At 40.7% G+C, this 13,269-nt stretch overlaps 1 protein-coding gene across 1 annotated transcript in view; it reads left to right on the top strand.

Moving 5' to 3' along the window:
• Window positions 1–13,269, top strand: part of KCNK2 (potassium two pore domain channel subfamily K member 2) — a 118,538-nt gene that overhangs the window by 87,519 nt on the left and 17,750 nt on the right. Inside the window, exons 4-5 of the mRNA XM_081855980.1 lie at window positions 995–1,155; window positions 2,395–2,581. Coding sequence (XP_081712106.1) covers window positions 995–1,155; window positions 2,395–2,581 — 348 coding nt within the window. The remainder of the gene's footprint in view (window positions 1–994; window positions 1,156–2,394; window positions 2,582–13,269) is intronic.

Raw genomic sequence — 13,269 nt, 5'->3', positions numbered from 1 at the left:
GTGTCCTTATCTGCAGTACAAATTAGATGTGTAATTTAATGCCTTTAACTGATTTATCAACAGCTCAAGTTGTTTGTAATTTAGGATTTGGGAACAGCTCCGCCCCCCCAATAATTTAAGAAAATTATTAGTTATATTATGCTTTGTAAAATCACAAAATTATGTTGGTATTTTTTATTTTCCTTGTTTGACGATAGTTACCTTTTAAAATACATTCAGTAATGAGTTAAAACAAAGCCACTCCCGATCTAGAGAGGGGGTGGGGTTGCGGGCTCTCGACCCATCAACAATCTCGCGGGGCTGGCGTCAGCCCCGTGAGAAGCGGGGATTCCCCCTAGCTCATTAATATTCACCGCCCACGGCGGCAGCCAATCGGCTGCCGCAAAGGGCGGGCCCTCACAGGTTCACTTAAGGTCGGGGCAGCCCGGGGCTCGCCCCTTTCGTTCCCCCAGCAGCAGCGGTTTGGAGGTCTTGGGCTCCCCCAATATTTTTTATAAGTCGGTATGGGCCCCCGCCCCCCCAATATTTTTTATAAGTCGGCGCCCCTGCATACAATTCAAGTGCCACTGAATTAATTATATTTAGCAAAACATGGCATTCATTATGTGAACAGTTCAAGTAAAATCTTCAGCTTCAGTAAAGTTGGTGGGGTTTTGTTTCTGTATGGTCTTGAGGCACCAGAAAAATCCTCTTTGAAATGAATTTTCCCAAGAAAGCCTCTGTAGTGATATCATTTGTAAAGAGTAACAGGGCTCTTCAGTGGTAGTTCCACTGTGTTAGAAAGACAAATTGTTTCCTTGCAGAACACCCAAGTGCAGTTCAGTTTTAAGTGAGTTTAGCAATCCAATTAGGGTAAGATCTCCATATGAATGTTTTAATGTGATATATACTCCTAGGGAACATTTAAAAAGTGTCCTTATCTGCAGTACAAATTAGATGTGTAATTTAATGCCTTTAACTGATTTATCAACAGCTCAAGTTGTTTGTAATTTAGGATTTGGGAACAGCTCGCCACGTACAAAAGGTGGAAAGATATTCTGCATCATTTATGCCTTACTGGGAATTCCTCTCTTTGGTTTTCTGTTGGCTGGAGTTGGAGATCAACTTGGGACCATATTTGGGAAAGGAATCGCCAAAGTAGAAGACACGTTTGTTGTGAGTATGCTAAACATGTTGTCTTGAACCACAAATAACTTCTGTAACTTACAAAAATAATAATAATATAAAGCATATAACAGGATACACTACAAAACTACAAGAATGCAATTAATCGTTTTACATGGTGGAAAAGCTTTGGAAGTTGTCAAGAGGTAAAGTGTGTACAGCTACATGTAGCGCAAACAAGTACATGTTTAGGTTCCCAGAGCGAAGACCATGCCTACTGCATTTCTTCTGTGGCCCTGCTGCTGCCCTGCTACCAAGGACTGTGCTATGGGGTGGATTATTTGGAGCAGAGATATAAAGGTGCACAAAGGGCTAAACATCTCTCGCACTTCTCTGCATCATGATGCCACCTCCCAAAACTACTTTCCCCAATAAAATAATAGTAAGAAAAATGGCCATGAGGTGAATTGTACTACTTTTTCTGCAGTATCTCTCTAACTTGCCTAAGACAATTGTAAAAACCTGGTGCTTATATAAAGCCTTTACCAAAGGGCTTTTGGCCTTGAAAGTTATAAAATGAAAGCAAGGAGGAAAAAGGAAACTGAATAAGAAGGCAACTTGAGTTGGGGGGAAATGCACAAGAATCATTGCACCCACTTTAATAATAAGAGCATGCCCAGAGCACATGTAAAGATTTACTTTAGCTTCACCTGTGGAGTTTATGTATCATGACCACAGACATAAAAGGGTAGAGTTGAATTCCTTCCTCCCGACATTGAATTCCTGCAGCGACTTTGGTGCCATTTTTTTTTAACCAACAACACACTATATTATCCTAGGAAGTAAATTCCTTGAAGGCAAAATGTGTAGAACCCAAATGAGACTAATTTATATAACCAAAACAACCTAAGGCATAAGAAAATAAAGCACATCAATTTTACTTTATTCTGCATTTTTCGCAATCATGTATTTCTATTGTCAGCCCACACTATCTTCTTATGAGACTTGTCTCCTTGGGTCTTGGGGAGACTCATTGCTGAAACTTATTTACCCATGAAAGGTCCCCCCCCCCCCACTACGTCAACCTTGTGCTTTTACTCTTAGTGCTGTTTTGCTGCATGCTTTATTTTCTTAGAAACTTTTAAATGTTGCGCTTAGAGGTTTTTAGTAAAAACATTAACATTTTATAAACACATACATGCATACATACAAAGCCACTGTTTTACTAATAATGGATTCTTCTCTTCTTCCATCCACCTTTCCCTTTCTTTGTTCTTCCGCCCCTCCCAGAAATGGAATGTGAGTCAGACAAAGATTCGCATCATATCGACAATAATATTCATACTGTTTGGTTGTGTGCTGTTTGTTGCTCTCCCTGCAGTCATATTCAAGCACATAGAAGACTGGGACACACTAGATGCAATATATTTTGTAGTTATCACCCTATCAACGATTGGGTTTGGTGACTACGTTGCAGGTAAGTTTTTTTATAATTTTTTTACTAAAGTCTGCTGTTTCAGTTTTTTAAAAATATACAGAGATGTGTACACTATTTATTTATTTTATTCCTTAAGATTTATATACTGCTTGTTAGTAAACAACAAACAAACAAACAAACAAACCCAACAACCTCCAAGCAGTTTAATGTCTTATTTATTTACTAAATTATTATTTCATTTATATACCACTCTTTATATAAAAGAAAAATCAGTGTGATTTGCAGATTGTAACATGGAATATACAGCCACAACAACTAAGAAATGTATTTCGTGGTGTTATCTTGTATTTTTATGCTGCGAACTGTCCTGAGCTCCACGAATGAAAGGCAGTATACAAATGTAATAAATAAGTAGATAAATAAATAAACAAAATAAGAAAAAACATTAAAATATTGGATACCAGGCTATCAGCAGCAAAATACAACCAACCAACTGCCTCAATTATCTCTGTAAAACATTATCAAAAGGACCTGAAAGGCTTTTGAAATATAGACTCTGACATATGAGAATATGTCATAATGTTTTTATCTATATAGGCTCATATTCGTCTACTGAAATGTGTATGTTTTAAAATGTGAAAATGTCCTATTGCTGTCATTTTCTTCTTGTATGAAACATGCATGAAAAACTTGATTCCTTTATCTGCTTCCATATGCATATATTATACAAAAATGACGTTGGGATTCTGTTTCCATGCTCAAAAAACTGTGATTCTCATAGACAAGAATGGACTATGATAAAACCAACATAGAAGGAAGCATAAATAATTCCCAAAGGCATCTATTCTCCTGGCTGGTGTTCTATCAAAACTGGTATATTATTCAAAGCCATAGAACTGGTATTTTTATCTTGCTTTTATGCAACAAAATGCTTACCCTGGTTATGTTTACAGTAGGAACATTATGTGCAAAGGCTCACTTAACTGTAGAACATTGACTAGAACATAGAGTATGTTAGTAATTTCTGTTAGTATACTTTTTTTGCACATTTTCCACTTCATGGACCACTTGATGCAACATTTTTTCATACAGTTCTAGTGTCATATCAAGAAAAGACTAATTTTTTAAAAAATATCCTGATGTGCATTGGGATTCTCTCTGTGGCTCAGTGGTAGACCATCTGCTTTGCATGTAAAAGCTCCCAGCTTCAATCCCAGGGATCTCCAGAGAGGGCAGAGAGAGATTGCTTGCCCGAAATCTGGTCAGTAAAAACAATACTGAACTAAATGAACCAATAGCCGTGATTCAGTGGCAGCTTCATATGGATTTTGCTGCTAACTATGCTGCTATCTAGGGCCACGGATGGTGCTGTGGGTTAAACCACAGAGCCTAGGAATTGCCGATCAGAAGGTCGGCGGTTTGAATCCCTGCGACAGGGTGAGCTCCCGTTGCTCGGTCCCTGCTCCTGCCAACCTAGCAGTTCGAAAGCACATCAAAGTGCAAGTAGATAAATAGGTACTGCTCCATGACTGCTAAATTTGTTCAGAAGCCTTTTTTGGCGAGAGCCTTTGTCAAAACTTGTAGGGCAGCGGCTGAAGAAGGAGCAAAAAGGGTTTTCTCCTGTGTGTGTTTCTTGTGGCTGATTAGCTGCTCTCCCTGTGCAAAGGTCAGAGGGGGCAGGGTTTCTGTTGAGGTAGGTGATTACCTGTGGGAAGAGCTTATCAGAGCTTGTAGGGCAGCGGCTGAAGAAGGAGCAAAAAGGGTTTTCTCCTGTGTGTGTTTCTTGTGGCTGATTAGCTGCTCTCCCTGTGCAAAGGTCAGAGGGGGCAGGGTTTCTGTTGAGGTAGGTGATTAGCTGTGGGAGGAGCTTATCAAAGCTTGTAGGGCAGCGCCGCGCGCCGCTAGGCGCGCGCAATTTGATCTATCTTTAGATTTAGGGGAGCTAGTCTCAAACGTTTGTTGGGGGAGACCTAGGGTTTTTTGGGGGGGAGTTACTTGTCCTGTCTGCACGCTTCTTATGATGGAGGACCGCTGTAGCCACCCCCAATGACACGTTCTCAAGATGGAGGATGAGGGAACAGCTGCAGTCACCTGCGGTTCCTGCACAATGTTTCCCATCTTGCCAAAGGTTGCAGGCAGCTTTACCTGCAGCAATTGCATGTTGATTGCCCTCTTAAAAGACAAAGTCCAGCAATTGGAGGAACGTGTGTCTACGCTCCAAAGAATTAGAGAGCTGGAGCTGTTCTTGGAAGCAACAGAGCACACCGTCTCCACCAAGGAGGAGACAGGGGACTCCCCTGAGAAGGAGGCTAGTTCACCAACACAGGAGCCAAATATATGGAGAAACATGACTCAAAGAAGTAGGAGGCCCAGGGTTCGCTCTGATTGTTTAGAAATACATAATCGCTTAGAGGTCCTCTCCCCTAGAATGGAAGACGAAGAGCAGACTCCATTTGAGGATCTCTCCCTCGTTACAGTCGATCAGGTATATGAAGACGAGCAGCAAAGTCAGTCCTCAGGGAATGTGCAGGCGACCTTGGAACGGACAGATCACGGAAGAACCCCGACCAAACCTAAGAGGAGGCGTGTAGTGGTGATAGGGGATTCCCTACTGAGGGGAACAGAAGCAGTGATCTGTGGGCCTGACAAGATGTCTCGGGAAGTGTGCTGTCTCCCCGGGGCTAAGATCCAAGATGTAACTGAACGACTGCAAGGAATCATAAAACCCACTGACAAATACCCCTTCCTCTTGGTTCATGTGGGAACCAATGACACTGCAAGCAATAGCCTCCAGAAGATCAAAAGAGACTATGAGGCTCTGGGCAGGAAATTGAAGCAATTAAATGCACAAATTGTCATCTCATCTGTCCTCCCAGTTGAACGACGTGGCCCAGGGAGAGAGAGAAAAATAGTGGAAGTGAACAGCTGGCTTCGCAAATGGTGTAAACAGGAACGGTTTGGATTCTTAGATCACGGACTGCAGTTTCTTGAAGATGGACTTCTGGCAAGAGATGGGCTGCACCTCACAACAGTTGGGAGGAATGTTTTTGCCAAAAATCTCAGAAACCTCATCAGGAGGGCTTTAAACTGACTAATGTGGGGGAGGAAGACAGTGCTCCTGAAGGTAGGAGTCTATCAATTGATGAAGATAATCATCCAAATGTCATAGACCAAATGGAGCAAACAGCACGCAGACCTAGTGGTGGGAGGAAAAAATCCTTAAATAAGAGACACGGGAGAATGATTAATGGACTTCAATGTCTGTACACTAATGCGCAAAGCATGGGTAATAAACAAGATGAGCTTGAGCTCTTGGTACAGTAAACTAAATATGACATAATAGGCATCACTGAAACCTGGTGGGATAAGTCCCACGACTGGAATGTAATAATGGAGGGTTACAATCTATTTCAGAGAAACAGACCAGACAAGAAAGGAGGAGGAGTGGTGTTATATGTCAGGGATGTGTATACCTGTGAAGAGATCCAAGATTTAGAACCTCAAAGCCAAAGTGAGAGCATTTGGGTCAAAATTAAGGGAGAAAAGAATAACAGGGACCTCATTGTGGGAGTTTACTATAGATCCCCAAGCCAAACGGAGGACATAGATGATGCCTTCCTGGAACAGATGGCCAAGCATGCAAAAGGAAGGGAGATAGTAGTAATGGGGGACTTCAATTACCCGGATATTTGCTGGATGTCAAACTCAGCCAAGAGCATAAGGTCAAACAGATTCCTCACTGGCCTTGCAGACAACTTCATTGTCCAGAAAGTGGGAGAAGCAACAAGAGGAACAGCCATTTTAGATCTGGTCCTAACCAATGTTGATGACCTGGTTAGTGGGGTAGAAGTGGAAGGATCATTAGGCGCGAGTGATCATGCTCTTCTGAAGTTTACTATACAGCGGAAAGGAGCAGCCAAGCATACTAGGACTCAATTTCTTGACTTTAAGAAAGCCGACTTCATAAAACTTAGGGAAGTGCTGGGTGAGATCCCATGGACAGTAATATTAAAAGGAAAGGGAGTTCATGATGGCTGGGAGTTTGTTAAGAGGGAGATAGTAAAAGCACAACTTCAGGCAATACCAATGAGACGGAAACATGGAAGGTGCCTAAAGAAGCCAGGGTGGCTATCTAAAGAACTTTTAACTGAGTTAAGATTAAAAAAGGATGTGTACAAAAAATGGAAAAGGGGGGAAACCACCAAAGAGGAATTCAAACAAATAGCCAGCACGTGTAGACACACAGTCAGAAAAGCTAAAGCACAGAATGAACTCAGGCTTGCTAGAGAGGTTAAAAGCAACAAAAAAGGCTTTTATGGGTATGTTCGTAGCAAAAGGAAGAACAAAGAAACAGTGGGGGTCACTCAGAGGAGAAGATGGTGTAATGCAAACAGGGGACACAGAAAGGGCTGAACTCCTCAATGCCTTCTTTGCCTCAGTCTTCTCCGATAAAGAAAACAATGCCCGACCTGAAGAATTTGGAGCAAATGATTCAGCAGAGGAAACACAGCCCAGAATAACTAAGGAGATAGTACAAGAATACTTGGCTAGTTTAGATGTCTCCAGGGCCAGATGAACTGCATCCAAGAGTATTAAAAGAACTGGCAGATGTGATCTCAGAACCACTGGCAGTCATCTTCGAGAATTCCTGGAGAACAGGCGAAGTCCCGGCAGACTGGAGGAGGGCAAATGTTGTCCCTATTTTCAAAAAGGGGAAAAGAGAGGACCCAAATAATTACCGCCCAGTCAGTCTGACATCAATACCAGGGAAGATTCTGGAGCAGATCATTAAGCAAACAGTCTGTGAGCACCTAGAAAGGAATGCTGTGATCACCAATAGTCAGCATGGATTTCTGAAAAATAAGTCATGTCAGACTAAGCTGATCTCGTTTTTTGACAGAATTACAAGCCTGGTAGATGAAGGGAACGCAGTGGATGTAGCCTACCTTGATTTCAGCAAGGCATTTGACAAGGTGCCCCATGATATTCTTGTAAAGAAGCTGGTAAAATGCGGTCTTGACTATGCTACCACTCAGTGGATTTGTAACTGGCTGACTGACCGAACCCAAAGGGTGCTCATCAATGGTTCTTCTTCATCCTGGAGAAGAGTGACTAGTGGGGTGCCACAGGGTTCTGTCTTGGGCCCGGTCTTATTCAACATCTTTATCAATGACTTGGATGATGGACTCAAGGGCATCCTGATCAAATTTGCAGATGACACCAAACTGGGAGGGGTGGCTAACACCCCAGAGGACAGGATCACACTTCAAAACGACCTTGACAGATTAGAGAACTGGGCCAAAACAAACAAGATTAATTTTAATAGGGAGAAATGTAAAGTATTGCACTTGGGCAAAAAAAAATGAGAGGCAAGATGGGTGACACCTGGCTTGAGAGCAGTACATGTGAAAAGGATCTAGGAGTCTTGGTTGACCACAAACTTGACATGAGCCAACAGTGTGATGTGGCAGCTAAAAAAGCCAATGCAATTCTGGGCTGCATCAATAGGAGTATAGCATTTAGATCAAGGGAAGTAATAGTGCCACTGTATTCTGCTCTGGTCAGACCTCACCTGGAGTACTGTGTCCAGTTCTGGGCACCACAGTTCAAGAAGGACACTGACAAACTGGAACGTGCCCAGAGGAGGGCAACCAAAATGGTCAAAGGCCTGGAAACGATGCCTTATGAAGAACGGCTAAGGGAGCTGGGCATGTTTAGCCTGGAGAAGAGGAGGTTAAGGGGTGATATGATAGCCATGTTCAAATATATAAAAGGATGTCACATAGAGGAGGGAGAAAGGTTGTTTTCTGCTGCTCCAGAGAAGCGGACACGGAGCAATGGTTCCAAACTACAAGAAAAAAGATTCCACCCAAACATTAGGAAGAACTTCCTGACAGTAAGAGCTGTTCGACAGAGGAATTTGCTGCCAAGGAGTGTGGTGGAGTCTCCTTCTTTGGAGGTCTTTAAGCAGAGGCTTGACAACCATATGTCAGGAGTGCTCTGATGGTGTTTCCTGCTTGGTAGGGGGTTGGACTCGATGGCCCTTGTGGTCTCTTCCAACTCTATGATTCTATGATTCTATGATTCTAAAACTTTTTTTCAAAGCCCAACCACACAAAGTTCACTGGGTCCCTTCTGTCTGTATGCTTTCTAATACTCTCAAATAACTCTGAAAGACTAATGAGACTACCTTTTCAGTAGTCAGCAATACATTATTCTATATTCTTTATATTATCTTTAGAAATGCTTTCCACAAACTTTCCCAGAACTGATTTAAGCTAGCTGGCCTATAATTTTCCTGTTTCTTCCTGAATCCCTTTATTAAAAACTTGTGTTACATTGTCTGCTTTCCACTTCTCAGGTGCAGAGGCCAATCATAGGTCAAATTTGTATCTTTTTGTTGGCAGTTGAGCAATTTCAATGCAATAGTTGAACTTTTAAGCTTTTTCTTTAACAGCTACTTCTAATGTCATCACTTTTATTATTTTTTATTAAACCAATTTCAAAAGCAGTTTTACATGCTGCATGTGGTCTGGTATATGAGGAAAACTAATCTAAAGCTCCATATGGTTCAATTTTGATGGCTCTTTAAAACAATTCTCCATATCAGGTATACAGAAAGATAATTTTATACAAGTTAACATAGTAATATGATTGAGATTTGAAGTTCTCTGCTATTAGTTTACTTTGCTTGTTTGAAACATTTATATCCTGTCTTCCCTAAATGTTCAAGCTTGCCAGTACAAGGGGGTAATTCGTACAAAATAAATACTGGAACAATTTTGTACTATAAAACATTAACAAATACAATAAAAGACTAAAAGCATAATTCAAAAGAAGAAACAATGCAGTGGAAGACTGGAAGAGCAATCCATAAGAACAGGAATAAAACCAATCAAGCAGCTTTTAAGAAAGGCACTAAAAATTGACATTTCTTCCCCAAAAGGAAGGTCAACCATACACCGTAGTGAAATCCCATCAGGATTAGCAGCATGGTGGACTTTTCTGTACAGGAACTCCAGGGTCTGGACACTATCACCAAAAGAGTCCCCTCCCTGGTCTCAGATATATATGATTTGGGGAAACACAGGGCAGGAGGGGCTCTGCAGATGAACTTAGGTATGTGATCATTGGATAAGGTGGACCTTGGTACTTTGGGTCCAAGCTGTTTAGAGCTTCAAAGGTGCATTACTAGTGTTTTGAAGTGAGCCTGTAAATAAAGTGGGAGAAATGCAGCTCAGTAATGATGTAATATGTTTCTGATCACAAGCATTCTTCAAAGGCAGCACCATGTGAAACACTTTGAAGTACTTAAGATGTGATGTTATTAAGACAAGTATCACAATGGGCATACCTGAATTAGATTTTACCTGCAGGATTAGAGATAGTTGGTCCACTAGTCTAAGTGAGGCATCAGCACATCTGGTCATAGATGAGCATTCAGGGTCAATACTATATACATAGGCATTTCCAAACTATGAATCTGTGCTTTCCAGAAAACACCACAGGGCTGAATCCTGATTCTTGGAGTAGCTATTCTGCTGACCAGAATCTCACCTGTCTTCTTAGCATCAAGCCTTATTTTTTAGCCTCCATCATTACTGGCTACAGAACTTCAACAGCATTTCTGGAATGTGATGGAAATGAGAGATAAGAGTTGGGCATCATCTCCAAATTGGTGGCATCACAATTCAGATCTCCTGACAAACCCTCACAGTCATTTCACATAGATGTTAAGTAGTATGGAGGAACAGACTGGGAACTTAAGATAACCCAGTAGCCATTGAGTCAACAGGTATCCCATAAGTGCCACCTTCTGAAATTTCCTCTTTGGTGAAGCAGTGGAAACATCTAATATAGTTTCCCAAAGCCCCATGTCAGAGAAGAGCTCCAGAAGAATACTATACGCCACTTGAGATTTCTTGAACAACCTTCAAGGATAACCTTCCCTTGCTCAGGTGTGTCCCTGTGTGGTTTTATACTTTCATTCATTCTGCAAACAAAATAAAATAATGGAGTACGTATCCTGAACAAATAACTTGGCAGAACAAAGCAAATGTAATTGCATAGGTCAGGGCTACTTTAATATGTGAAAAGATTTCTGATGGTGATGAGTCATGCATCTCATTCAAGAACTGGCATTTGAAGACAGCTGTCTGGCTTCTACCTACTCTGGTCAAAAATGCCCAGCCAAAGTTTTATTTATTTTTTGTTAGCGTGTATATTATCTCCTCTCCTCTTATAGATGTTAATGTTATTTCACTTCAACTCTCCATGTTGCCTTTTGATGGCCAAAACATATTAAATCCCCAAACCCTTTCACAGTGGACTTTGCAGTGGCGGGGCAACAGTTGGATTGGATAGAAGTTTCCCTCTCCTATTCCTGGCCTTCACCCACAGAGTGATACCAGTGTCACTCCACTAGCATGCAGCTCCCCATTGGACCCACCAAACATACTTTTGCCTGCTGAAATCACTCTGCCAGCTCCGTGCTGGTGCAGCAATTTACCTGCCTGCCCTCCTTCTGCCCCAGCATGAGTGTCAAGGCTGTTGTGGTTCCACTGCTTCATTACACCTCACCACTTTTAATCAACCTGCTAGTCACCAGCCAGGTATCCTTGAACATTAAAACATTAAATCCACTATTTGAAAATGTGCTTTGGAAAATTATGTTTCTGAAAGGACTGAGTAGGAAGCTTAGAGAATCCTTACAGAGGTAAGTGGCAGAAGCATTTGCAAATAGATCAATAAATGAAATGGACCTGGAGAGGTTTTTACCTTTATTAGAAATGCTAGTAGAATCTTTTTTGAAATAACAATAGATGATAAAGAGATGGAAGATGGATGGTGTTGATAGTAGATTATTCAGCTGTAGGAATATATTTGTTCCCACTTTTATTTTTTTTTAAAGGAATGCTTTCACTTCTTCTCTACAGTCTGTTGCTGAAAGATATCACTTTTTGTACAATAATGAAAATATTTCCACTTGTGTAAAGTATCTCTACTTCTTTCATCCAGCAAGATGCTGTATATAATTGCAGGTGATGATAAGACTCTTCTTTCTTTCAGCATGTGCTACTGCCAAATGGCAAGCTACTCTTTAATCTTGGAGAGTGTAAAAGTGGGTTGACTAGCGAGGAGATTTACTGAAAGAAAAATAATTTAGACAAATCCCAGAGTATGCATGGATAGGTATAACACAACCATTTATGCAATCATCTTAAGATCAGATCTGTATACAATATATCTATGCCTAATGTGTGTGAATGTCTATACACAGATGTGCCAATCCAAAAATCGATGCATGCTCCCATTTTTATATGGCTCTCTTGTGCATGTAGAACACTCCATTCATTTCAGTAGAGGGATTTCTTCATGCAAACAATGGATTATGTATTTGAATATGTTCTCCCTATTTAAATGAATAGACTAACCTGTTCAAGTTATGGGATCCTTTTGCTTTTATGGGATTGCTTTGTATATATTTCATACTTTGCCTGGAAAAAAAATCTCAGAAACTGAGAGAAAATGGTAATGCAACAACCAGAGAAATTTGCATTTGGTGAACTGCTTTAGGCTGCAATATCTGAAGGAACATTTACAGGACAGAATTTCCCAATGAATCTAGATGCTTATGATAAATATTCATTTTTCTTTATACCTGTTTTGAAAACAATTAATCTAATTCAATGATCTATTATTCCTTACATTTCAACTGTGACTTTCGTCACTGAACAAATTATTTACTGCTGGCTTAAAATGCCCATAATTGTAGTAGATGTCTAAATTAATAGTCCACATGAATGAGAAAGAGGTCGTTTTTGATGCATTGAAATATTTATGGTTGCAATTATCATCTGATAAATGAGCTGAGAAAAGCACCTTGAGAAACAATTCATAGCCTTGCTTGAAGAATTAGGGTACAATAAGGTCACATCCACTCCATACATTTAATGCATGTGACTTCCGAAAGTATTTTGGGAACTGTAGTTTAAAGGTGCTGGGAACTGTAGCTGTGTGAAGCAGTAAATTACAGAATTCTTTGAGGGAAGCCATGTCTTTTAAATGTATGGTGTGGTTGTGACCTGAGTGTAAATTCTCTTCAGCTGGTTTGAAATGAAACAATTCCATTAACAATTCCAGAAAAATACATTGCTCTGTGAAGGTGAAAAGTTAGAAAGCTTTTCCATGTACATTGTCATCTTCCAACATGATGACAGAGGTCATGCTAAATATAGTAACAAAGCTACATGAGACTACGTTACGAGCAGATGAAAACAGAAACATATTAAAGAATATAGAATTAGAGCTAATTCTCTCTGAAGCATAATCTCAAGCAGGCAAAGTGTGGTACAGTTTCGTGTTTAGATGTAGAAGGCAGAGGTTCACATTCCTGTTCTGCCATGAAACCCTCATTGTAGACTTTGACATGTCATTATCTCAGCCTGATCTGCTTTGCAAGATTATTGCAAGGGAAGAGCTGTGAAAAGTGACATAATGATTAAGAGGTGTCATGGATCGAGGTGTTGTAGAACTCACATGATGAGCAGAGGTGTTGCAACAGTGCTCACTAGAAATGGATAAGAAGGGAATAAGAACGAGAAGAAGTAAAGAAACAAGAGTGGGGTTGTAAAAGGGGGGAAATCACAAAGAAAGTAATGGATAATGTAATGCAAAGGCCATTTCCTTCTGGCCAGACTGACTGCTGCTGCTGCTTTGCACTATCT

This window comes from Podarcis erhardii, assembly GCF_964252035.2.
Source record: "Podarcis erhardii genome assembly, chromosome: 3".
Lineage (NCBI taxonomy): Eukaryota > Metazoa > Chordata > Lepidosauria > Squamata > Lacertidae > Podarcis > Podarcis erhardii.
Note: the sequence above shows the minus strand (reverse complement) of the source record. Positions and strands in the feature narration are given on the sequence as shown.